General features: G+C 36.0%; 1 protein-coding gene across 1 annotated transcript in view; it reads right to left on the reverse strand.

Annotated features, from left to right (window-relative positions):
* RYR2 (ryanodine receptor 2) overlaps nt 1-24,994 on the reverse strand; it is a 515,056-nt gene that overhangs the window by 129,229 nt on the left and 360,833 nt on the right. Inside the window, exons 64-68 of the mRNA XM_065893933.1 lie at nt 19,955-20,004; nt 8,257-8,317; nt 6,840-7,078; nt 5,258-5,339; nt 1,051-1,181 (exon numbers count right to left, since the gene is read on the reverse strand). Of these exons, the coding sequence (XP_065750005.1) occupies nt 1,051-1,181; nt 5,258-5,339; nt 6,840-7,078; nt 8,257-8,317; nt 19,955-20,004 (563 nt within the window). The remainder of the gene's footprint in view (nt 1-1,050; nt 1,182-5,257; nt 5,340-6,839; nt 7,079-8,256; nt 8,318-19,954; nt 20,005-24,994) is intronic.

A 24,994-nucleotide genomic window follows, 5' to 3' on the forward strand; every position in this document is an offset into this window, starting at 1 on the left:
ATTTGTTGAATGACTTGACTAAAAAAATGAATGAAGGAGAATCATTAAATGCAATTCCTTTCCTTTGTTATGCAAATGGCGTATTATAGAAAATAAGCGGGGAAATTATCTGCTCTGTGTATTTCCTTATCTGTAACAAAATAACAATCTGCTTCATTCTTGATTCATTACAAAAATATTAATGAATCAAAAATCCTTAATAAGACAACTTAATAAGACATGCTTACACAGATAATTAACAATCCAAACTCAACTGTGTTTTACTGTTTACAAATATATCGTGCAACTTATGTAGAAAAATATTGCTAAGTTATATTCAACATATTTTTCTTTAACTTCCTCTGTGATATGAAATTCGAATCATAAATTAGGCAAATTAAATAACGATTATTCAAGTTTTTAAAAGGTTCTTTACTTGAAAAATTCACTATAAAATCAGTGTAACCAGTAGCTCCCATATAGACATGAATTACACAGAGAAATGATCTCATCAACCGAGAGGTATGCATTTGTGAATAGCTAATAATTCTTGTTCAAGTTTGGGAAACTCTTGAGGGCTTTTGGAAAATGATTAAAATGAAATATACTTTATCAGACTTAGAGGACCAAACTATCAGAAAAACATCACATGGAATAAAACTGTTCCAATAAGATAGACACACCCGGTGAACCAAGAGAAATGAAAGGTACAAATCTATAACTGTAACAAATAAGAATACCATATACTTACTCACTACCTATAAGAGATAATTGAATCAGAAATCAGATTGACCTATTTTTCCATATCTGCTCATTATTCTGTTTTATTATTAAGAGGGTTAATTTGTCTGTGGCTCATTGACTTTGAAGAAATTAAACTAATTTTCTTTCAGAAACACTACGGAAATAGTATACAGCATTCCCAAAAATTCCTAATAATAACACCTAAGAACAAATGACATGGAGATAATAAATTAAAATAGCCCATTAAAAAATCACGGTCAGTAAACACAACAAATGTCGTTAAGGTTTAGCTTCAAATATCAAGTAGTGCACATGCTTCTGTGTTACCTGCTCTCTCTCGAGAAGACTTAGTATTGTAGATGGAGTAAATATTGTGTTTGTCGAGATGAGTTTCCAAAAATGCTACAGGAAAGGCACCAGCAAAGGCAGCCAGACACTCTCCTAATGCAGAACGTTGCCTGTAAGTGGAAAACGCTTATATTTTTTAAGTCTTCTAAGTGAAAAACTGAAGAAGTTATATTAAAATTGGAAAGGTAAACCTAAAAGAAGGACAATCATAGTGTTACTGCTACTGGTAAAAACTAACCCTCAAATCCAATTTCTGTATTGCAAAACATCATGTGCTTTCTCATGTGCTTTCAACAGCAAATTCCCTGCCACTGAAAAAAACACACCTAAATTATCTGTCAACTAAAAAGAAGTTAAAAACAGTACAGACAAAAATAACAACAACAAGAAAAAAAACCCAAGCCCTGTAAATTCCCTCATAAGTTTGGACATTTTACTTTTTTTCTTTCTTTCTTTTAACATGATGACCTAAGGAACAGTTCTTGCCACGTGAATAAATGGATTTGGATAAAAATTTTAAAAATCAAGTACTAATACAACACACAAATAAAACTTTCTGAAAATTTACCATGTATCAGTAATTTCGGGGTAGCTATGAAATATAAGGACATATTAGATGCTAAAAACTATTGATAACACTTAAAATTAATTTATCCTTTTCAAAGGAAGGAAGGGAATCAGACTGTGATCAACTTATTCAAGGCTTCCCTTGCCACTGATATAAATTCTCTCTCCCTCAGTTACCTACTGAATCCAAGGCTTTACTGGCATGTTAAGTGTTTATTAAATATAGAATAATGTGAGAGTTATTTCAGCAAATTATGAACTCCTTAAATGACTTTGAATATGTATTTTATTTAAAAGTCAATAAAATGGATCAAATTAAGAAAAGGTTACATAATTCTCTTAGACAGTTTTAAATTTCTCACTAAAAAAAATAATACTTAAAATTAGCAGTCTGATTATCTAATATTTTAATTAAAAATGACTAGATATACATTCAGCTAGGAGAAAATATCCCTTCATAGAATGACATTGAATTAGATAAAGCTCAATTCAAACATTTCATAACATTTCATTACTAAAGATAATTTAGGACATTAAGAAATTACAAAGAGCATGGGCTTTGATTCAGACAGACCCAAGTCCTGATCTTACTCCTAACACTGTGTCATTCACCATAGGAAAATTACTTACCCTTTTCAAGTTTTTCTTTCCTTACCTAAAAACAGGGATACAGAATTGCAAAATTTCTGGCACACAATATGGGTTCAATAAATGTTTTAAAAGAATGAGAAATACTTTATTTAAGAATTTAATAGCCTAAAATGTTTCATATATGACCCCAAAGTAGATCATCTATTTCCAGACATCTGACTGGGCTAGTCCTTTTATTTCATTAATAATTCATCTGAATTATTTAATAGTTCACTTTAAGATATAAATTCAATTAGTAACTCTCAGATCAACTCTGATAATTTCTGTTGCTATTCTAGAAATAGCAATTTTTCTTTTAGATGAGTTGTATTAAAATAACTACTTTTCTTTTTAGTATAGTGTCATTTTTTTCAAAATACCTTTTACTCACCTGCAAATTTTTATTTTTATATTCTCCCAAATTCACTTTATAATTGCAAAGTTAACTGAAAAATATATATATCTTTTTAAAGAATCTAACAGAAAGATCCCCAATTCTATCAAGAAAAATACCCAGGCAAGAGTAGTAACAACAATAACAGTAACTGCTGAGGTATGAGAGAATTTGGACTACCAGATATTAAAATGTATTAGAAAATACTAACAATTCAGGCTAGATGGTATTGCTCTAATCATTTAAAAATCAAATAATTTAGAACAGAATAGAAATTCTAGAAATATAACCTAGCAAATATACCTACTATATGATGAAGAGTTTGTTTTAAATCAGTAAATAAGAGAAATATTTAATAAATCATTATATTAGAGATGTGGTGGACAATTTAAAACTTTGAATTCTACATAACACCAAAGAGAAACAGGAAACAGGCTCATTTCCAGTAAATCCCTTCATACTCCAGAGACAATCATTTCAGACATTCTATGCCTCCCTCAAGCTTCTCACACTTGTCTCTTCAACTGTCATCTAGCTGAAGACTCATGTCAGACTTCACTGAGACAATGAAGGCTATTACACACAGACCTATTTACACGTGACTTATCTTCTACTGTTTCCTGTTGCGTAGAGAAAGTTCTGAGTCTAAAAAGCCATGTTCTCCAAGATGCATTCCTGATCACCCCATGTCATTCTCTGTACTGTGTGCCAACTCACACACATAACTTGCCCCTGTTACGTTCATCAGTTTCCTTGTTTTGTTTCTCTCCCTTGATATAAGCTCTCTGAGAGCAGGGATCTATTTGTTCACTGCTGTATCCCAGAACCTGACATTTGATCAGTATTTACTGAATGAACAAAAGGATTAAAAAGTAAATCTAAACAACTGAAAGCATTAAAAACCTAGGAGAATAAATATTTGAATTTCTAGCTATTAAGTGTATAGTATAAACTTCTTAAAATCATGAAACTAAGGGGACGAAACATGTATGGTATAATTGCTAGATCTGATTATATAAAAATCCAAAATTCTCATGTCATAAAAAACTATCTGCACATAACGATTTGTATATAAGCACTATAAAGGTAAAAAAATGCTAAAAGTCATAAAAGCAGGAGAAATAACAGGCAAGAAGTTAACAGTTAACAAATACAATGGTTACTACTGATCAGTAAGATAATACATTAATAGAAAAATGGACAAAAAATAAGAAAAGGCAATTTATAAAATAAGTACAAATGGTAAGGTAAACACACACACACAAATAGCTAGTAACTGGTAATGAGGAAAATGCATTTGAAAATAAAAATAGGATCTCATTTTCAACTAATAAATTTATAAATAGTAAAAAAGGGTAATAATCGGAAATGAGAAATGTGAGGAAATGAGAATTCTCTTGAAAAACTTTAAAGTATGAATTGAATCAATTTTTTTAAAGATAGTAAAATGTGTATCACAAACCCTTAATACATGCATACTCTTTAACCTAGATCTCCAAATTCTGATAAAGGAAATAAAATAAATATACACAGAAAACTATGAACATAGATCTAGCATTAGTTATGTAAGTGAAAAGAGAAAAGAGCCTACATGTCAAAAATAAAGGAACATTTCAATAAATTATAATACTTCCTTAGGATAAAATATTTTATAGCCATAAAAATCATATGAAACTATTGATAGTTTAACTTAAAATGCAGGTAAAACTTTAAAAATATTCAGAGTAAACTCAACTATCTTTTTCCATTGATCTACTTTCCTTTCTCTTTGTAATTGTCACCTTATTTTAATTATTGTTGCTTTTTAAGTTTTAATGTTTGGTAGGCCATGTGAATGCCCTTATTACTCTAATGTTCTCTCTCAAAATTTTATTGGCTAGTCTCATGCATTGATTCTTTCAAATAAACTTTAAAATTTTTTTCAAGTTCAACAAAACACAAATTTCTACTTGAAATTCTTTATAATTAAGATTAATTTGGGGAGAATTTACATCTATTCAATATTCTTCTCTCAGAATATCCTTTGACTTATTTATTTCATTTATTGGTCTTCTATTAGAATGTCTTTTTATTTCTTCTAACGTTTAAAAAAGCCCTCTTCCTCTTCTTTCTTCCACAGAAATCTTACAGAAGTTGCCCATGTGATCTCTCTTGTTCAGTTCAGTGGGGACACCTTATCTTACTTGACCTGTCCATAACATCTGACTCTGCTAATCTTCTCCTCTTGAACTTGAGAACATGAAAAAATTAACTGCCTATATTCATTCTTATTTTGTATTTCCAATATAGAATTAGAAACTGTACTAGCAGATTCCTTCGTAAGACTCATTAATGCTCTAAGCTTAAACTTTATATTAAATATAGGCTTTACCACTATGGCTTCACATTTTTTGTTCATAATTCGCAATTGTCTTTTGTTATATCAATTCAAATTTAGCTTAAAGATTGTCTAATTACTTCCAAGGAATTCAATATGTCAACCTGATTGTTTAGTTTATAACTAAGGAAAAAAGTTATAAAGTGAAGACCCTTGAAATAAATAATCATAACACTTGAAAAAACTATTAATACAAAGTTAAACTTTTAAAATCTTACCTTTCCACATAAATACTCTTGCTGGTTCCCAATGCATACAAGCTAGTCAGAATTCTATAACATGATACCTGTACATCTTCCACTAAGGAAAAAGAGAATCTCACTTAAAAAAAAAAACACTTGTTATCAATACATTGTCCCGAGAAAGTTTAGGCTAACAACAAAATTCCATATTAAAGGCATACTAACACTTTAATATTTGAAAAAAAGCAATACAAGAACACACACACATAAAATCAAATTTAAGACCTTTTTCTCAAACAAAATTCTTTTCTTGAAGGAGCTGAAAGCTTTCTAAAGAATTATGCTCTGATTATACAGACAGAATATTATCAGGAACAATTGCTTTAGGTATAATAAAGGATTTCTTCAAGAATAAAACTAAGCACAAGGATATCTGGGAGGACAGGTCCATTTTGACTCCTGTTCCAAAGGTATATAAAGACTGTACCTTTTATTTTAACTCTCAAATGAACAAGAATAAGAATGCTAGAGAACGGGGTGTATCATTTATTTCTGAAATGACCTGAAATTCAAGGCATAAGTAAGTCACTCTTGGAGCTTTTAAAGCTAGAAAATCAAGTAAAACCTCTTAGATGATCTCTTATCCAATAAACATGTTCAACAGGCAAAGAAAACTAAGAACCTTGGATTTCTAATGCCAACTCTGCTACCATTTCCCAGAGGACACACCATGACGTGAATGGAGAAATCCTACTCATCCCCCATATTTGTTTGTGTCCACATGGGGCTATAAGTAATGCTCCCATTGGTTCAAGCAGTGTCAGTGTCAATGTTTTGACACTAGTGGTTATGTCATTCACTGATGAACAAAGGTGGCTTTTACACAGAGCTGTACTTCACCGGGGAGACCTACAACACTGAGAGTCTGAGTGGGTGGGTCTGCAAGCAAGACCCACTTGACTGGTAGACAAGGGCTCATATCATCTTTCATGTTCATACAGGCAGGAGAGCAGGAACTTAGGTCACGTGGTTCCTTTTTCATGCAACCTTGGGCATTCTGTGGATATTTTTAATAACCACAGAATTCCAGCCAGAAACAGCTGATGAGATCCCCTATGAAAAGAGACTGAAACCTATAAACAAAAGATAGTTGAGCCACCCTAGTAGGTCAGTTATTTAGACACAGAATTTGTCTCAGCAGTCTTCAAATTTATTGGTAGGATAGCTTGCAGAAACAGTCTGCATCGACTCAGAAATAATCTGAAAACATTTAATGCTGCATGTCCTTTGGTGAAACTGCATTAGAAAATTTCCATGGAAAGAGACACCACAGAAAGTATAAAACTTGGAACTTGGATGTCAACAATGTGGGCGTGACTGTCCATAACCAGTACCTTACTGGTCCCTTCTGCGAATCCATGTGATTTAGAGACCTATCTCTATTAAGAATGGTTTTGGTTTTGTAACTCAAATGTCAACCTAAAGTGTTCTTAAAAAAACAAAACAAAACAAAAACATTTTAATGTATAAGCAGTGTTTGAATAACCTCGATGATGTGGCTGTTAATTTCTGATTGTACTATGCAGATAATGAAACTCTAAGTAATAGATTTACATACATATTAGATCTTCTCCGAACTGATGCTGGCCAATATGCTCAAATAATGATGACAGCATTGGCAACAGTGCCACCGTGGTATAATTGATAATCTGAGTAACACCTTTGGGTTGGTTTCGGGTGTGGGTGAACTGGCCCTGCTTAAGATTTTCCATCGTCTTCTCCAGATCCTCTGCGGCATTGTCCAGGAAAGCTCTGAGTGCACTTTTAACACTTTCCAGGCCAGTCTTCATCACAGTCCTAGGGAGTAAAGAAGAGACAGCTTATATCTTGTGAGAGGAGCACGTGAAATACAAATGAAACATGCTTCTACATCGTGTTTATTTTTGTCCATGACGACATTCACTCAGTCAACTCAATTTTTTAAATCCACTTTGAAATAATTCTTTCCTATATGCTTGAAGTTACAGCAATAGCACTCCATAAATGCATAACGTTTCCGAAATGCCTTTGTAGTCAACTTAATTAGGACCTCGGAGCAAACGGCAGTTCTAATGCTTTACGTTTTCCACCTGTGGTCTCAAATATTGAGAATATTTACTTGATAACTAAGAAACCCAGCTCCTGAGTCAGTTTAGTTCATCCCAAATCCAACCAAACTAGAATGTTTTCTGAGGCTATGGGTGTGAAAGAAACAGTTAATGCCAGCTAAACCACGTTACCGAATGATACGGATTTTTTTTTTTTTTTTTTACCTTAAGGGTAACAATCAATCTTTTCTAAATAAGCTCTGAAGGCTGAACTTTGTAGAGAAGTGACATTCTAAAGCCGCCATTTCTTGTAGAATATGAAGGTGAATGGTAGCATCTCCTTTCTTCATTTATTATACAAAACACCTCAAATAAACTTTTAAACACAAAAATGGATAATTCAAGAGTATCACCACATATTCTCTGTAGAAGACTTTTAGGAACTTTTATTTAGATGTATCCTGGATAATAAGTAAATTAATTGTTCGGCTTAAAGGCTGAATCAATCACGCTAAACAAACTGGTTTTGTATTTGGATTTCTGGTCATTTTAATATTCACTTTACTCATCTATAAAATGAGAATAAAACCTTCATATTTCCTATAAAGCTAAATGTTATTAGAAATATGGAGAACAACTATCCTGCCTTGAGGCTAATAAAACCTCTAGAGTTGTAGCTCATCATTTTTACCTCACATAATACAGTCCCAATTCAACCCTCAATTACATACCGAGCTGCTACAGAAATTACTTAAAAATTTAAATAACAATATATATGATCATAAAAATAATAAAAGGCCGTTGTATTACTAGTTTACAAAAGATACTCTTTTCGCCTACATTAAAGTCTTTACTGCAATTCCAAAGAATAAAGACACTAGGTTCTTCTTCTTATTCCTGTATATCATTATTACACTCACTGATTTAAATCAAAATGTATCCATTTACCTTGCATCCAAAGTCTGACCCAAAATATGAAGACAGTTGACAATTGATGTTGCATCATTTCCTAAAGAGGAAACAAAAAGCTGCATAAATTGCGCTGAGAATTTCTCAATGCTCTTCTTTTCTGTTAATGTTCGTGTTCCAAAAATTAGTCAAGGGCACAGCTCGGTAAGGATAACTCAATTCAAAAGAGTTTTTGATAATCAAGTTTAAAATCATGCAGTTTTTCTGCTTAAAAGTGGTTATGTGAATGTAAGTAGAAAAGCAATAAAGCACGTCTCATCAAACAGCTGACATACTCAAGAAGCATTCAAAGCACTGCCTCAGGCTAAAGAATTTTAACTGGATTCTTCAAATATATCCTCCTCCCCATACTAGCTCACCTTACTTTTAAATCATATTGTATGCCAACTTTTTAAGTCAGCTGATACCCTTTGTGAAATGAGGTGGGCTAAAAGTCCAATAAATTTAATTCCCTTTTAATTACCCCAAGTATATCTGCTTTCTTATTGCATTCAACTGCATTGAGATGAATTAATTTGCCTGAATTCAACTGCATTTGACATGAACTAATCTGCCTGAATGTTGTTCGTCTTCGGTGAAAAAGTGGTACCAAACTATCGTGCAAAAAAAGCATCAGAGGCTGAATAAGTTAAACATTACTCATGAGATATCTGAAACGGGGGTGACCCTTCTTGAAAATGAGATGAAACTCAGCCATTCTGACTGGCATATTTCATCACAAAGTACAGAAATATGAATCACATAATGAGTACACGTATTCTACTTTGTGATAAGGATACAAAAAAGAAAATATGAATCCAAAGTAACAAATTGATTTGACCGCTCACAATACAGTCTGACACTCATCACTTCCTCATTCCATACTCTCCTATTTGTAATATATACAGTCATTCCCTGGTCCTTAGGTTAAAAACTCCTAATTGAATGTGAGTTTTTAAAACATTTGGGCATGTTATATTCTTTATACACAAAAGGACCCTAAAAGGAACAAATGAAGTATACATGGAAATAACTGTCTCAGAATGTGGGCATGCCAGGTCAGTGATAATAATAAGGTGATAAAATAATAAGGTATGCATTGCTGAGGCTCTTCAGAAAATGTTCCATTCATCTCGTGCTTTGAATCTCAGCACTTCCAGGTGATAATGAAGACAAAATCAGCAGAAGGGCAGAATTTGTCACGCTCCTGTCTACTGACTGGTGGCAGTGCTAGGGCTTCTGCAATACTACAGCCCTCAGAAGTATTACTCATTTAATTATTCATTCACTCAATAAATACATGTTAAATACCAGGTACTTTTAAACTTCCAATCATAAGCAAAATAGAGTTCTCATGGTACTTGCATTTTAATGGGGGACACAGACAATGAACTATTAAGCAAAAAATAAATCAGTATGGAACATAATGTCAGGCCGCAGTAAAAATATATAAAGCAGGGAATACGGATTAGAGCAACAGGATAGAGTAATAGGGTGAGTGGTCACCAGAGCCTCCCCAAGAAGGTGGCACCTGAGCAGAGATTTGAATGAAGCGAAGGAACAAACCATGCATATAACTGGGAGAAGGGCCCAGGCAGTGGAAACAGCATGTTTCCAGGGCAGAAACTGAACCTGGTGGTCCAGGCAAGGAAGCCAAGATGACTGATGTGGGCAAATTCAGGGGAAAGAAGGAAAAGGTAAGGTGGAGAGGAGGGAAACAGGTTCTAGAGACTTGCAACCAGAGCAAGCACTTTGGATTGTGCTTCAGTGGTTAAGAATCCACCTGCCAATGCAGGGGACGTGGGTTCGAGCCCTGGTCCGGGAGGATCTCACTTGCCATGGAGCAACTAAGCCTGTGAGCCACAACTACTGAGCCAGCGCTCTAGAGCCCATGCGCCACAACTACTGAGCCCACGTGCCACAACTACTGAAGCCCGGGTGGCTAGAGACCGTGCTCCCCAACGAGAAGCCACTGCAATGAGAAGCCCATGCACCAACGAAGAGTGGCCCCCGCTCGCCGCAACTAGAGAAAGCCCACGTGCAGCAATGAAGACCCAACGTGGCCAAAAATAAATTAAATAAATAAATAATTTATTTAAAAAAATAATAATGTATGTTAAGGTTTTGCTTATGGGTTGCATGTTGGTGACGGGGAAAGGAGACAAGGATGACTCCATGATCATTTGGGTGAGCAACTGTGTGAGCAGTTGGGTGAATAGTCGTAGGATTCAATCACGTGGGGAGAGCCCAAGGCAGGAGCAAAATGTGTGGGGAGGGGAGAGGGGAGGGTTGGGCGTTCTGCTTCCGACAGGTCAAGTGTGATGGGCCAATTCATCTCCGGTAGAGATGTAGGCAACTGATACAAAAACCTGGAGTGCAGAGATGAGATCTGAGTTACAGCTGTAAACCTGGGCCTCATAAGCATATGGAGAATTTTTTAAATCATGTGCCTGAGTGAAATTAGCCAGCACGAACATAAATACAGAAGCATAAAGGTCCCAGAGCCTCCAATGTTTGGAGGTAAAAAAAGATAAGAAGAGTGCAGCACCGAAAATGACAGAGGGAAGGCCCAGGAGGGAGAGGGGATACAAAGTGATGCCTATGAGTCTCATGCAACCAAATTCAGCACCAAATCAGAGAGGCTGGTCCCTCACTCTCTTCCTAAAACTCACAGTCATACTGTCTCCTCATACAGATTATCAGTGTTTGTACTTTGTACTGAGCTTATCCATGCCTTTTTCCAAAAGGAGGTCTGGGGTTCTTTAAACTTCCTTTTGTATAAGCTCATGAGGTGTGATTTTTTTTTTTTTTTTACATCTTTATTGGAGTATAATTGCTTTCCAATGGTGTGTTAGTTTCTGCTTTATAACAAAGTGAATCAGTGAGGTGTGATTTTTGTCTCCTTTGTTCCCTGATGCAGCTCCGCACATAGAACAGTGCCTGATTTAGAGCAGGAGCTCAATTAAATACTTGTGGAATGACTGGAATGTGAGTAAAAAGAGTAGGAAAGGGCACCAGTGGCCAGACAAGTTCTGTGGGTCAAATGAAAGTGTGTGTGGTGAACATGAGATTCCTGTGATTGTTAGTCACAAAACTGTGAGCTATATCAGTTGACACACTTTGGTACACTCCAGAGCAGATATAGTACAACTTTAAATGGAAACATCTCATTGTAAAAAAAAAAATGGTGGAGAAAGGACCCTAAGGAATGCAGTAACAGTATTAACTGAACCTTCAGCATTTGAATGTATGGACCAGCAAAAGTATCAATTTTATGGGCATGTATAAATGCCTTAACTAATGGTTAGTCTTGAAGAGAGAAAGTACGTAGTAAGGCTTTTAAATAAAATAGCAACCTGGATATGGTCCTTCTAAAGGCTCTCCAGATCACCATAATCAGGAATGTCAGTCACGCTATTAGTAAGAACAGGAAGGACTAGACAAAAAGCCTAGTAAGATGGTAAAATTTTAAGGTGATGACTGTATTTTTTCATGTTCTTAACTATATGTAATTTCTTAAACTGCTCTGAGCAGTATAAAAACCAAAAGTTTGATACCTTCAACTCACGTTTTTTTCAAGGTTCAAGCTACTTTCTTTGTCTTCAAATATAACTCTCATCACCTCTAAACACTTAGGGAAACACTTACGGATTGCCTATTTATCTTTAAGATTGTATGTTTGCATCAGTGTGTGTGTGTGTGTGTGTGTGTGTGTGTGTGTGTGTGTGTGTGTATAAGCATAAAAGGTACAAAATTAAAATCACAGCTCATACCTGAATCTAATAACAACATACAGCAAGCACTGGGTTTTTAAAAACATTGTTACCAATTCTCACAAAATAATACAACTCTCTAAATAATAAAAATAACAAAGCTAACGCTGTTAAAAGCCAAAATATCCTTCTTGTATCTTAATCCCAAACTGTTTTGTGGTTTTCAATATAAGATTTCTATAATTCAGGAGTTTTCAATGTCATCCAAAATTTGATATATCACGTACCACTTGTTTTATAATCTGATTTATTGAGAATTCTCAGAATGTTGACTTTCTCTCTTCTGGGAAAACAGTAACAGTCATTCTAATTTTTATTCTTCTTCTTTACTTTTTCTAGCATGGCTCTTGACACAATATCTCATTATATTTTCTTCTTTGAAGAAATGATTAATCTTGGAAAAATCCTTATTAATAACATGAAATAAAATTATGCTAGAAGATGCAAATTTCTCTCAAAATTACGAAGAGACAGAAATTGAAGCCTGTCAACGATTTTATTACTTCTGAAGTCAGTGATATTGAAAAGAATAAAATTACTGAGTCCCTAACTTGGTGAGAAGTTTCAGTTAAACTTAGAATATATATTACATATTCTATTCATTTGTCTCAAAGTCAGGAAATTCTCTCAGAGTAATACGTTGAAATGAAAGAAGTATCTCTCTCTCTAATACAATCTTCTGATATTATTTTCAAATAATATTATATATTATTTTCATTCTGAGTCTGGTAAGAATTAGGTTATTTATAGCAACTCTAATCCAGGAAACTCCTGCCTTTATCATACACACTGTCATAAAACTACAGAATCTTTAAGTTAGATAAGACCGTAAGGATCCTCTAGTGATGAATACCATACTCAAAATAGATAACCAACAAGGACGTACTGTATAGCACAGGGAACTCTGCTCAATATTCTGTAATAACCTAAATGGCGAAAGAATTTGAAAAAGAATAGATACATGTATATGTATAACTGAATCACTTTGCTGTGCACCTGAAACTAACACAACATTGCTAATCAACTCTACTCCAATATAAAATAAAAATTTTTTTAAAGTAGCAGATTGTGCTACTTATTTCTCCTATTTTCCTTGACTATCATCCATTTTATTTAACCTTCAGGCTTACTGACATAAAGTTATATATAATTTTCTAACAGATTGTGCTTTTTAAATTTAAACCATGACATTCTCAAAATAGTGACACATTCAGTTCTCACATATGCACTATCCTCAGAGATTCTTGGTGCTTTAAATGACTTTCCTTTCATTATGTGTGTCCTATTAAACAACACAAGCACAATGTGAACCTTTTTAGGGATAACACAAACACATACAGTCATTCCTCAGTATCCGCAGGGGATTGATTCCAAGACTCTCCCCCAACACCAAGAATCCAAGGATGCTCAAGTCCCTTGTATAAAATGGCATAGTATTTGCATATAACCTACACACATCCTCCTTTATACTTTAAATTATCTCTAGATTACTTAAAATACATAATACAAAGTAAATACTATGCACGTATTTTTGAAGGATGGCGATTTCAAGTGTTTTTTGGAACTTTCCGGAATATTTTTAAAAAATATTTTTGATCCCCGATTGGTTGAATCCATGGATGCAGGGCCTGTGGATAAGGAGGGATGACTGTACTAATTTTCTAATGTCTCCTGATACAAGATAGCCCCTCATTTAAACACATGAAGAGGGTTTGGGGTCAGGGATAACAGAAGGGTCAACATAAACTTATTCCACTAATTTTTTAATAAGGGAGAGATACCAGTTGATAGAATTCACTATATTACTTTATTTACTATTAAAACTCTTTTAAAATTAACATTAAGATTTAGGTACCAGTTTAATCATTCATACTCGTCTAGAGAAAAAAACAAATACTTTAACAAGACCTATTGTTTCATTTAAGCACATGATAATACTTGTCCAGTATTCCTGAAGCTAATGTGGGAGCTGTATTAATGATGTTCTAAGGTCACTGAGGTCAACTAGAAAGAATGTTGGAGTTTGATGCTCATAATGTTGCAAAATGCTTGCTTTATTCCAGGCATTCCTAGGAATCTGTCTGTCATCAAATTTGGAAATTCTCCAGTAAATCCGGGTGTCTCTAGACAATTAACTGTCTTGCTATGTTAAAAACTCACCAGAAAACAGGAAAGTAGAAAAGGCCTCTACCAAAATGTTCATTGCAGCTCTATTTACAATAACCAGGACATGGAAGCAACCTAAGTGTCTATCAACAGATGAATAGATGAAGAAGATGTGGCACATACACACAATGGAATATTACGCAGCCATAAAAAGGAACGAAACTGAGTTATTTGTAGTGAGGTGGGTGGACCTAGAGACTGTCATACAGAGTGAAGTAAGTCAAAAAGAGAAAAACAAATACCGTATGCTCACACACATATACGGAATGTAAAAAAAAAAAAAAAAAAAAAAAAAAAAAAAAAAAAGGTCATGAAGAACCTAGGGGCAAGATGGGAATAAAGATGCAGACCTACTAGAGAATTGACTTGAGGATACGGGGAGGGGGAAGGGTAAGCTGGGACAAAGTGAGAGAGTGGCATGGACATATATACACTACCAAACGTAAAATAGATAGCTAGTGGGAAGCAGCTGCATAGCATAGGGAGATCAGCTCGGTGCTTTGTGACTACCTAGAGGGGTGGGATCGGGAGGGTGGGAGGCAGGGAGATGCTAGAGGGAAGAGATATGGGGACATATGTATATGTATAACTGATTCACTTATAATGCAGAAACTAACACACCATTGTAAAGCAATTATACTCCAATAAAGATGTTAAAAAAATAAAAATTTAAAAAAAAAAAAAAACTCACCAGAAAACAGATAAGTAGAAAAGGCCTCTAAATGATAACTATTTTGTGCCAGCCTTCTCAAATACTTCCTCGAACTGAAAGTATCATTGTTGGTAGAGTTTAATGATTGTTTGAAAAGTCATTAATCATGTGTTACTTCCTTTTCAATGTAAGTGCCCTAAGTGTTTTCATGGACCACTTAAGGAATTTTTTTAAAATGTGATTCTCGTAAACTATGACATAAGTGGATATTATGTTTTTCCTAATATTCTCAAGGAAAAAAATGTAAATCTGGCTTATTCATGAATGTAAGAAAATTCCAAATTGATAGCACTCATCTCATTGTAGTAAGCATCTGCTGACTTATCTATCCTCTCTGTTAGACTGTAGACTTCTTAAAGGTAGGACCTGGTAGGTTGATTAATTCAGTCATCAGATATTTATAAAAGAGCCACTATGCACCAGACTTCCTGCTGGGCTCTGAGGATACAAAAATAAGCCCTCGAAGGGCTGAGTTTTGGGCCAGAGAAAGAAGTTAATCTTGTAACATCATCAGTGAGATGAAGGAAAAGTATGCAGAGCTATGAGAAAGTTATAATAGTAGAAGGAGAGAGTATAATCAGGGAGGTTGGGGATGGTTTTCCTGAGAGAATACTATTTGGGTTGAAGTGTGAAGGATTAGTAGTTAACCCCATTGTGGGTGTGAGGGACTGGAGAGGGGCATGTGGTGTACGGGATCCCATCTCCGTCAGTAATTACAGCATGTGCAAAGGCCCTGGGCAGAAAGGAATACATTTTCATGAAGCAGAGAGAAGGCTGCTTAAGCTGAGGCATCATGAGGAAGTCAGAGCATGCTGGGAAATGAGGATGCAGGGGTACACAGGGGACAGACTATCAAACACTATGTGGCCAGATGAAGAATTCTGATCTTTACTACAGAGAAATGGGAAGCCACTGGCTCCACAGGACTGTATTCAGTGATGAGACCATTTTGTTGTTCTGTTTTGGTTTTTGGTTGGGATGGGGGAGAGATATGATTGCTTTGGAGCACAGTTTAGAAGGGCAAGAGGGAATTCTAAGAGAAGGGTGAGTACGTTCATGGAGGCATACAGGTAAGAGACACCTGTAGATTGGCATGGGGTGGTAGCAGCAGAGAGGGAAAGAAATCTGCACTTTTCTATCCTCACAGGCTAAGAGAATGTTCACACACAGCAGACACAAAACTGGTTACTGAAAGAATGCACAAAATGAATGTCATTAAGGCATTCGATTCATTTTCACATGTAAAAAGAAAGCCGTTAAGAAGTCTTGATACACACACACCTGTGCCACCATCACTATCCCTGCTGGAGCTCTGGTTAGCAGATTCTCTTTCCCCTGCAAATGACTGAAAGTCTAAAAATAGGCTATAATAGTAGGACTGAAGTATCCTCTAAATGCTTTAAAATTAGGCAGTTAGAAAGACAGAATTATCCCTTAGCATAAGTGGGCGAAAATGGTAGGATTAAAAGCAATATTTCGTTAGTCAATAATGCGTCCTTGAAAACGGCAAATGGGATCCTTATTCCTTGTCAACCTGCCTGCGTCTTACCCCATCCTGATTTTCCAAAATACAAGCGTGCACCAACTTGCAATCACAGGCATCTCAGAAATCAAAAGGGAAGCCTAATATAAAATAGATGCTATTTTCCTTACTAATTTTTTCTATAAAGTATTTTAATAGACACCCCAGAACTACTGTTCTGTAGGGAATATGGCTTGTTCCCCTTTTTGAAAACCCTACCTTTTTCTAAGATAAAAGGAAATGGTTTACACACCTTCAAAAGAATATATGAGGAATAGAAACATGACTCATCTCTCTTTAATTCTTAGTGTGCTTCAACATATAGAAAATATTTTAAAGTAGATAAAAGATATACATAAATATAGAAGTTCAAGTGTGAGGAATCCTCACTTTACATATCAGAAAAATTTCTGAACAGCTACAATCTGGCAGACACCTTGGAATAAATATTCCATTACTGATAATACTCAGCTCCCCACAATGACCACCACCAGGACAAGAGTTTTGACTTTTGTTTCTTTTGCGGTACGCGGGCCTCTCACTGTTGTGGCCTCTCCCGTTGTGGAGCACAGGCTCCGGACGCGCAGGCTCAGCAGCCATGGCTCACGGGCCCCGCCGCTCCGCGGCATGTGGGATCTTCCCAGACCGGGTCACGAACCCGTGTCCCCTGCATCGGCAGGCGGACTCTCAACCACTGCGCCACCAGGGAAGCCCATCTGGTTTATTTTAATGCTTCCCTCTTGTCTCCAATCCCACCTTGCTGACATGTTTCTGGTTAATGTATCTCTTTCTGTATTTTTGCTCCTTGACACGAAGCCCAAGTATTTCTTTGTTAACCTCAACTTTCACTTGTCTTACTTTATTCTTAGGCTAGGTCATGAAACAATTTTTTGAACTAAGCACAGGAAAAACATTTTGATCATCAGTTAATGTCTGCCAGAATACAGGAAAAAAAAAATGTAAAGACAGGGTGAAAGAAAAAATAAAAGAATTAATATGTCTATGTATTTACAAAAGACCACTGTATATATGCTGTTAGGTCTCTCTCTCTCCCTTCAGGAAAATCCACAACAGTATAATTGATATATCAAAAAGTAAGTACTTGGATTATACAACTTCTGCTTCGATCTGGAAATGGCTAGATTATAAAGGCTTCATGGCGCATGTATTTTAAATAACCAAGTTCCCTAGTTTAGTGTGTATGTAATTTGATTTATCTAAATAAAAGCTGTACAAATAAGACTAAGAATACCTTAGACTTGAAAGCCATACTGTTACAGTTCACATAGCACTTCAACATTCATCATGTCATATGAGATTTTATACATGCAATAGATCTCTAAAGTTAGCAGTTATTTTAATCTAGTTTAAAAATGAAAAACAAACAAACTAAAAAACAAAGGTTCAGAGAAGTTAAGTCCCTTGTCCAAATCATTCAGCTGGTTTAGTTGCAAATAGAGGATTTACATACAGGTTTTCTGATTCAAAGCCCATTATTCTCTCCAGGACATCACGTTAACATCTAAAACCACGCTGTAACTGTAACATGTAAAGTTTATGTGTCTAAGACTTAACATGCTAACACTTCGACAAGTCTGTATTAGAGTATGTTTGATTAATAAAAGCTTCTTGAAGTCTGTATTGTTTTACAGGCAAATGCCTAAGCAAATTTGAAACAATAAGACACTAGAATAATATAAAGACTGAATTAAAATATGCTTTTGAGATAAAGATACATAGTAGCTCTCCAATAAATTCCTGTTAAAAATAAAAATAATAGTATTTAAAGGCAAAGGGATTTAACATGCAATGATTCCTAAATGAAATACAAGAATCACAGAGAGACAGAATGAATGTCAAAATCCAGTTCTTCTCCTCTGACTGGTATGACAAGTTATATTATGCATTTATCTTCAACTACTGAACCCTTAATATATTCAAAGGGAAAAGAGAGATTAAACAACATATACAATTAATACATGGTAATGGAAGTCTACATTAGTAGACCAGTAGATTCGTTTACATATAGTTCCTCTGCAGAGGGTTATAAATCGCAAAATGGCACAAGGCAGGCTTCTGGGATGCTGAAAATGTTCTATGTCTCGACCTGAGAAAACGGGCAGATACATGTAAAATCTCATCAAGCTATGTCATCAAGCTGTTCTCAAGATCTGTGTACTCTGTCGTATATATGGAATGCCTCAAAAGTTTTAAAAATAAAATTATAGCAAAACGTAACATGGGAAACCAAGAAGTTAAAATATGTAAGAAGCTAGAGAGAGCACAACAGAAAGTATTTTTATGGGGTCCCCATCAGAGCCTTCCTCTATCATGAGAAGGTTAAGGAGTATACAAAAGCTCTGTCTGAATAATTTTCATAGAAATTTTTCTATGATGAAGAGAAGTCAAACAAAAGCCAGCCAACTTAGGAGAGCTTCCTGAAGACAATTTCCCCGTTAATTTTGGATAACTGAAACAATAATGCAAGAACTCAGGCAATTTATGAGAAATATATCTTAAAAACACCCAAATACTGGATAGAACAATATTAGAAAGCAAATACAGCATTAAGTAGTCATATCCAGAAACTATCATTTCTCAAAAAATGTAAAAGTTATTTGCATATATATACACATACACACACGTACATGTACCTAGTTCTCAGCTTATCCACTGTGGCTTTTACAGAAATGACTTAATCCTTAGGTTTTCCTGTGAATGGAATGGGACTTATAACATCTCTATCAGTACACTCAATGTTTTCTTACTGAAGTCACCCCGACGCTGTCTCAAAACCTATAGAGCATCGAGCTAAAATTTGCCTTGGCAGTTACGAAGCCGGATGCAGGAAAGCGTAAAACATAAACTCTGCCGACTGCTATGAAGTCTTAAAGCCCCACGGCAAGGAGAGAATGTGGAAAGTGAGTGACCGCCCTGCAAGGCTCTTTGAAAGCAAGTGTTTGGGAACATGACTTTCAGCTACGTGAATTCTCAGAAATGAACAAAAACTGACTACCGTGGGGTGAGGGGTGCTAGAAAAGTCGCTTTTGCCAAATCCAGGCCTCACTGTCTCTACTATGAAGCTCCGGTGTCTGGAATACAGTCGACATGCAAATCTGTAGTCAAGAGCATTAAAAGAGTGCAGTTAAAAACTGTTGGGGTGTAACAGCTCATTACTTTATCTATAAGAGATAACCAAACACAAATTCAGAGGCCCAGTTTGGCTTCGCCCCTCTGAAATAAAATATGGCCGAAGCTGCCATTTCCATTCATTTGGCCTTTAATAATATAACCTTTTGATTTTCAAGTGTGCTTTGGACTAGTACATAAAGTTACAGTCTTCAATTTCACCATAGGTAACGCTACTTATAAACAACCTTGAGGACCTTACCTTGGCCTATGACGACCATGCATCCGGCCATGCAAACATGCATTCATGCCACATAGCAGCACACAACACAGTGCAAAAGTGGCAAAGAAAACCAAGTGATGGCCATGCTAGTATTTGTTCAAGGGTCTCCTTACCAAATAGTGAAATCCTATGCCTGACAAGAACTCCAAGTTTGCAGAATAGGCTGAAGACAAAAGAAAAACAAAAGAGAAAAGGGAAAAGGGGAAGGGAAGGTAGAAAAGACAGGGAGAAATTAAATTAAAATAAAACAAAAAAGAAGAAGAAGAAAAAAAGAAAAATAAACAGCTGATATATGAGCCGGAAAAAAGCAACATGATGTCACGCAGAAAGAATCAATTCTCTGAGCAGAATGTGGAGTAAAGATATTAAAGAAAGAGTCTTTGAGTGCATATCTTTAACAAACATGGTTAAAAAAGCACATATTATACGGAACCAAAAAAAAATTGAAAGCAAAGCTAATTAATATAAAAGCAATCTATATGAACCCCGTAAGAATATAACTACTAGAAAACCACAAGGAGAAAACTTTAATTTTATCTGCCCCAAAGTACTACTGAAGTTCTAGAAATTTGTTGTTATGGGTATTATTTAACAATGGAAGTATGGTGCTTTGGGCGTAAAATGTTTACTTTTAGTATGTTTTATCATTTGGCCTTTCCTTCTCCCTGACCTTGACCACACCCCTTACACATACACCAAAGCATCCAGTGAATCTGAACACAATGAACTAGAGAGAGAATTTAAACAACTGATAATCCCTCAGAGAAAAACGTTACAGATGTGATAACTTAAAGTTGAGTTGAACATTTATTTCCTCTAGACTAAGTTCCTGGGTCTTCATGTCCTTCCTGGTGGTCACCAAGGGGAGATTCCAAATAAGGGGGCCCAGCACTCAACATGAAGACATTGGTACGCACTAATGCTTGGATCACAACCCAGAGCCTGGACAATACCCGTTCTTGTCCTGTCACGTCTGTCACCAGGCAGTCTGGTGGCTTTCTTGCTGGGCCCTATTTTTAGGAACACTCAGTTTCATGCTACAATCTCTTCTAAACATCCCTCAGGATTCAGCTCGGACATGTTTACTCCAAGAAGCCTTTTCTAACACCACGTGTTCCTTCACCACTCCCAACCCAAGCTCAAAGAAGTCCCCTCCCAGCCAGGGGCCATCTGCAAATATCTACCAGGACATTTAACCTCCCATATTACAACTGACACTCTTTTCACTTCTATCCAACACTCTTCTGAACCCTCAGAGAGCACCGGTGGTCCACAGCCAGAACTTACCAAAGCTCTAACCTTGAAAATCCATTTGTACAGCAACCCTCCCCCCACTCAGCTTGATTTTCCCAATCATGATGACAGCTATGTCCTCACTGCCTCATCCTCTCTTGCAAAGCTTTCCCATCACCAGCAGTGTGCAGATGTACACTCGTCAGGACTGAGGAGACAGGCTCTATGCCATGGAATCAGTGATGGCAACTGCTCACGGCAGAATGGGAGAAAGGAGTCAGGATCACTTTTATTACAGTGGACCACTTTTGTGGACCACTTTTATTACAGTAGGCTTTGGCCATCATCTCTCACTTCAGTAACAATGTGAAATAACGTATTGGTGAAAATTAATTATATAGGGCATGGGGTAGCTTTTCCAAGAAGACATTCACCTGCAAGTGCTTAAGTGACTTCGAGGTCTTCGGAAATCTCTTATCAGTGCTAAATATTTTTCAAACAATGATCTACTCAAGTAGATGTTAGACGTAAGATTAGACATTAGCCCCCGGAGCAGCATTATTTATCTTTAGGCTATAGTTGAAATGAACAAAGACAATAAAACAAAAGCAACTTTCTCCAGGTGCCCTCATTCACTGAGCTTTCCGTGTGTTAACAGGGATCTGTCTCCATGTAAAGGGTGATTACATCTTAGAATTGTACACTTTGGATTCTTGGAATCTAGTCTATTTTAAGCGACATCTTTTACCTCTTACTCGTGACACTCTCTAGTATCCAGAGTGAAACATTCTGCGATGATGTTGAATTTATATTTAGGATTACGTTTTTAACCTATGAATTTGAATTACGAATTTATAATACTAGAATTATGTTTTAATCTAGACCCGGGGTGTTTTGCGGTGATAGGAAACAGAATTGCTCTGTATCCTGAGCACATTTATGTTGGAGAATCTCTCTGAAAAAAATGACTTCTTATGATATCAGCTGCTTCCTAACTCTAGGTGTTCCTAATTAATAACAGATGTGCCACCAGAGAGAAATACAGATATATAGAAAGCTAGGTCCTAAGAAAAGACAAATCCTATCTCTCTCCCTTCCAGTGCCACCCTCTTTCAGGGTGTAGCTTCTGTGCAGACTCTAAGGTTTGATTATTATAAACTTTGGCCTGTAGTTTTTCTAAAGACAATTTCCATAATCCCGTTATCCCCTTTCTCTATATCCCTTCATTATTAACATTCTTAAGAATTCATTCTGCAGTTTCCTCCCTGACTCATTGCCCTGTGAGTTTGCTTTCCACCTCATCGCTCTCCTGAAAAACACTCTTTTGAAGTTCTCAGTACCCTCTAAGTAGCAAATCTAATAACGTCCTTTTCCGTCTCCATCCTGGAGAGCTAGCTCTCCACAGTACTTGGCATCATTAACTACTTAAATCTGTGAAACTCTGGTTTCTGTTTTACAGTATTACTTCCCACTTCCTCTCTAATTAATTGTTCTCTCTATTCTTCAAAGATCCACTTCTGAAAACCCTGGAAATGTAATAATTCTCCAAGTTTTGGTTCAGACCTTTCAGCTTCTCTCCGATTCTCCCTCAGTTTCATCTGCTTTCAGAGCTTCGAGCAGGAGATGGGTATAGATTATCCCCAAATATGTCATTTCTTGCCCTGATCTCTCCAACACCAAACACCTACTTCCCACTTTCTGCTGGATATCTCCAGCTGAATGACCTGTTAGTACTTTATCCTTCCATAAGTACCTCTTTAACCAAATTTAAACTCTTCTCAAAACTAGTTCTTCTGAAGTTTCTTGTTTTCGCTAGTGAGACCAATATTGTTCCAACCACTCAGCACTGAAACTTCAGCCCCAGGTTGGCCTCCTCCTTTCTACTTGAGATAGGACTCATTACCGAGGCATGCTTATCTTCCCTCTTCCGTGTTTCTCAGACGCAGCCCCTCTCTGCATTTACATCTCCTGTGCACTCCCAGCACTTTATATATGGCTCATTTACACTCATCACAACGTAGTTCATGGTTAGCTCTGTATGTATGTGTCTCCTCAGCTATCCTTTTAAGTCCATTAAAGTTGGGAACTGTGCTGTTGTATCTGTGTGTTTATCCTCAGACCTAGGACAGCACCTTGTACCCACGGGGCATTCAGAATACTTGCTGAACAAAGCCACGGGTAGCACCACCTACTGGAAGGAGCACTTCTGTTACAACAGCTTGCATCCCTGCCATAGCTCCTAACACCTGCCATGGCTTCCCAGCCATGCTACTCTTATCAATCCTACTTATGCTCCCAGACTGTCCTCATTCTTCTACTTAAAAAGCGTCAATGGCTTCTTAGTGCTAATGAATTAAGTAGAAAGAATAAAGCTATTTTGACAGTTACTCTCAATTACAGTGTTCCATCATGAATCCACATAACCTATATTTCTCCTAAATGACCAGCTTCTACGCTGTACGTTGTTATCTAAAAAATATACCTTTTTCTTAATCTCTGACCTACATATTTTTTAAGATCAACTTTGAATGTCATGACTTCCATAAATCTCCAGCCCATCCATACCCATCTAAGGGGTTCTTACTTTACTTTGAATCCTATAGCACCGCTCAGCTTTCTGCTATTGGAACAATATTTATTCCCATATACTTAGCCACGGTCATGTATACTCCTGGAGTGCAGATGCCCCATCTAACGCATCTCTGTGGACAGGAGAATACTGACTGTAGACAGGAAATGCTCGATACCTAATTTCTAGTACCAGGAGGTCTCTAAACAACTAATGGGAACAACCTGGTTTTAACTGTGGAGAAATTAATTTAGATCCGCATAACTACTGCTACACCCAACTGTTAAATACAAATTAAAACGATCATGGCAATGCTCATCATGTGTATACAGGTATGCTTGTTTATTCATAGTAGCAGGGCCAGTTTTTTTTAAACCTGTTTTATTCTATTTTTTACGTATTTTACTCATTGAAGTCATATTTAACTGAAGTAGTAAGAAATCAGAGATTTACAAATTTCAGTGATTCCATTTCAACATGCCAAACAAATTACTTAATTTGTTTTTGTTAATGTGATAGTGATGTTGGTTGTTTTAAAACATATCTTTATGATTATTAAAGTAAGATTTTTTCATCTTAAAAACTTGGAAAACACATAAAAATAGTAATATAAAATCTACAATGCACTACCTAAAGAAAACCACCATTAACATTAAATGTATCCCTTACCAGTACTTTTCTATGCATAAAATTTAGGTTCTTTTAAAAAATCCAAATCAATACTATTTGAACAAATGTTTTATTTTTTAAGTGATAATTCTCCTAAGTTATCATGTATTTGTACCCATCATCATTTTAATGACTGGGCAACATGTACCATAATTTATTTACCATCACCTTATTCATTTTTCAACTCTGATTTTTTTCTCTCTGAGGATAAATTCTACCTATGTTTGGCATTAAAGTACTGTGAAGAAATCAGTTACTTCTGTTGTTATGTCTCATTCCTGTATGTTGGAATTTTAATGGCATACATTAAATTTTAATGGCATACATTCCCTTTTTCGGAAGTGCTAGTGGGAGAAGTAAAACTTACCAACCCTCTTTCCAAGAAGTGAAGAAAAAAATTGAAGATGAAATCATTAAAAACTGGGGCAGTTTTATTAAAGGCCCCAAAACTACATCAACGGAGGCTAGCACAGTATCGTGATGTTCTTCTGATTTCTTCTATGAGGGATATAGTTGGTAAAGGAGAATTAGTTACTTCTGTAGTTAGTGAACAGTTCTTAGAGTAAAACTGAAAAATGAATGGCGAAAATAAGACACAATAAAAGGGGAAGGGAAAGAGCAGAACTTGCATATTTTTTTTTCATTTTTTTCCCTATATTCTCCAACTGTGTTTTGACTTACG

This window comes from Phocoena phocoena, chromosome 16 (assembly GCF_963924675.1).
Source record: "Phocoena phocoena chromosome 16, mPhoPho1.1, whole genome shotgun sequence".
NCBI classification, from domain to species: Eukaryota; Metazoa; Chordata; class Mammalia; order Artiodactyla; family Phocoenidae; genus Phocoena; species Phocoena phocoena.